The sequence below is a fragment of the Oratosquilla oratoria genome, chromosome 5 (assembly GCF_046742065.1).
Source record: "Oratosquilla oratoria isolate Oo_2021 chromosome 5, ASM4674206v1, whole genome shotgun sequence".
In the NCBI taxonomy this organism is placed as follows: Eukaryota; Metazoa; Arthropoda; class Malacostraca; order Stomatopoda; family Squillidae; genus Oratosquilla; species Oratosquilla oratoria.
The window spans coordinates 76,999,057-77,000,119 of record NC_134781.1 but is presented as its reverse complement, the minus strand read 5'-3'; the positions used below and the strand labels follow the sequence as shown (position 1 = coordinate 77,000,119).

Genomic DNA, 1,063 nt, shown 5'->3' with positions numbered 1-1,063 from the left:
AAGGCCCCCTTAACCCCTCGATTAAGGCCAGATGATCCTATGCAGTTAAGGTCACGGGCCTTGACCTTAGGAAGGATTTGATGGACCGTGACCTTCATCAGGAAAAAGGTCACACTCTCAGCGACTTAAAATCGCCTGTCCTTAGTAGAAGGGAAGGTTGATCAAGGCCCGCCACTAATTTGAGGTCGTTTCACCTTACTGTCCTTTTTACACAACAAAGGAGAATATTATCAGACTTCTTTGTAGATGGTGGTGGAGATGGTGGTGATGGTGGTGATGTGGAAGATGACGACGACGACGACGATGATGATGATGATGATGATGATGATGATGATGATGATGATGATGATGATGATGATGATGATGATGATGATGATGATGATGATGATGATGATGATTGATGATGATGATGATGATGATGATGATGATGATGATGATGATGATGATGATGATGATGATGATGATGATGATGATGATGATGATGATGATGATGATGATGATGATGATGATGATGATGATGATGATGATGATGATGATGATGATGATGGAAGGAAGGAAGGATGGGAGAAGGAATAAAGATGAGGAGGAAGATTAGGAATTGATAGAGGACAGACAAGGAAGGAGTTGGAGTAAAAGAAAGACAAGGCGGATGGAGGAGGGGAGGGAGGAGGGAGGAAGGAAGGATGGAGGAGGGAGGAGGGAGGAGGAGGAGGAGGAGGGCGAGGAAGAAGAAAAAGCAGGAGTTGCTCTGGAAGACCATCCTACTCGCGGGTCAGTGTGTGTCTCCCTCTCGCAATGGAAGGAGGTATAATCCACAGTTCGCACTGCCCAGGCCGTCCACTACAGATGGCGTTGTTGCTGATATTGCTGACCATCTTTGGGTAAGTGGACTTCTCTTCCTCCTCCTCCTCCTCCTCCTCCTCCTCCTCCCTCTCCTCCTCCCTCTCCTCTCGCCCTATCTGTCTCAACAATACACAGAAACTCGTCAACCCAGAATACAATTGGATACTGAAAGTTTTGGTTTGACATTAGTGGGTACGTTGCTTTCTTTCTATAATTGGAT

The 1,063-nt window shown here is 45.9% G+C and overlaps 1 protein-coding gene across 3 annotated transcripts in view; it reads left to right on the top strand.

The window, feature by feature from the left end:
* The first annotated feature begins 765 nt into the window (after nucleotides 1-765).
* LOC143025574 (uncharacterized) overlaps nucleotides 766-1,063 on the top strand; it is a 38,090-nt gene continuing 37,792 nt past the window's right edge. For all 3 annotated transcript variants that reach the window (XM_076185460.1, XM_076185461.1, XM_076185459.1), the window contains exon 1: nucleotides 766-881. In XM_076185460.1, the coding sequence (XP_076041575.1) occupies nucleotides 796-881 (86 nt within the window). In that variant the 5' untranslated portion in view covers nucleotides 766-795. The remainder of the gene's footprint in view (nucleotides 882-1,063) is intronic.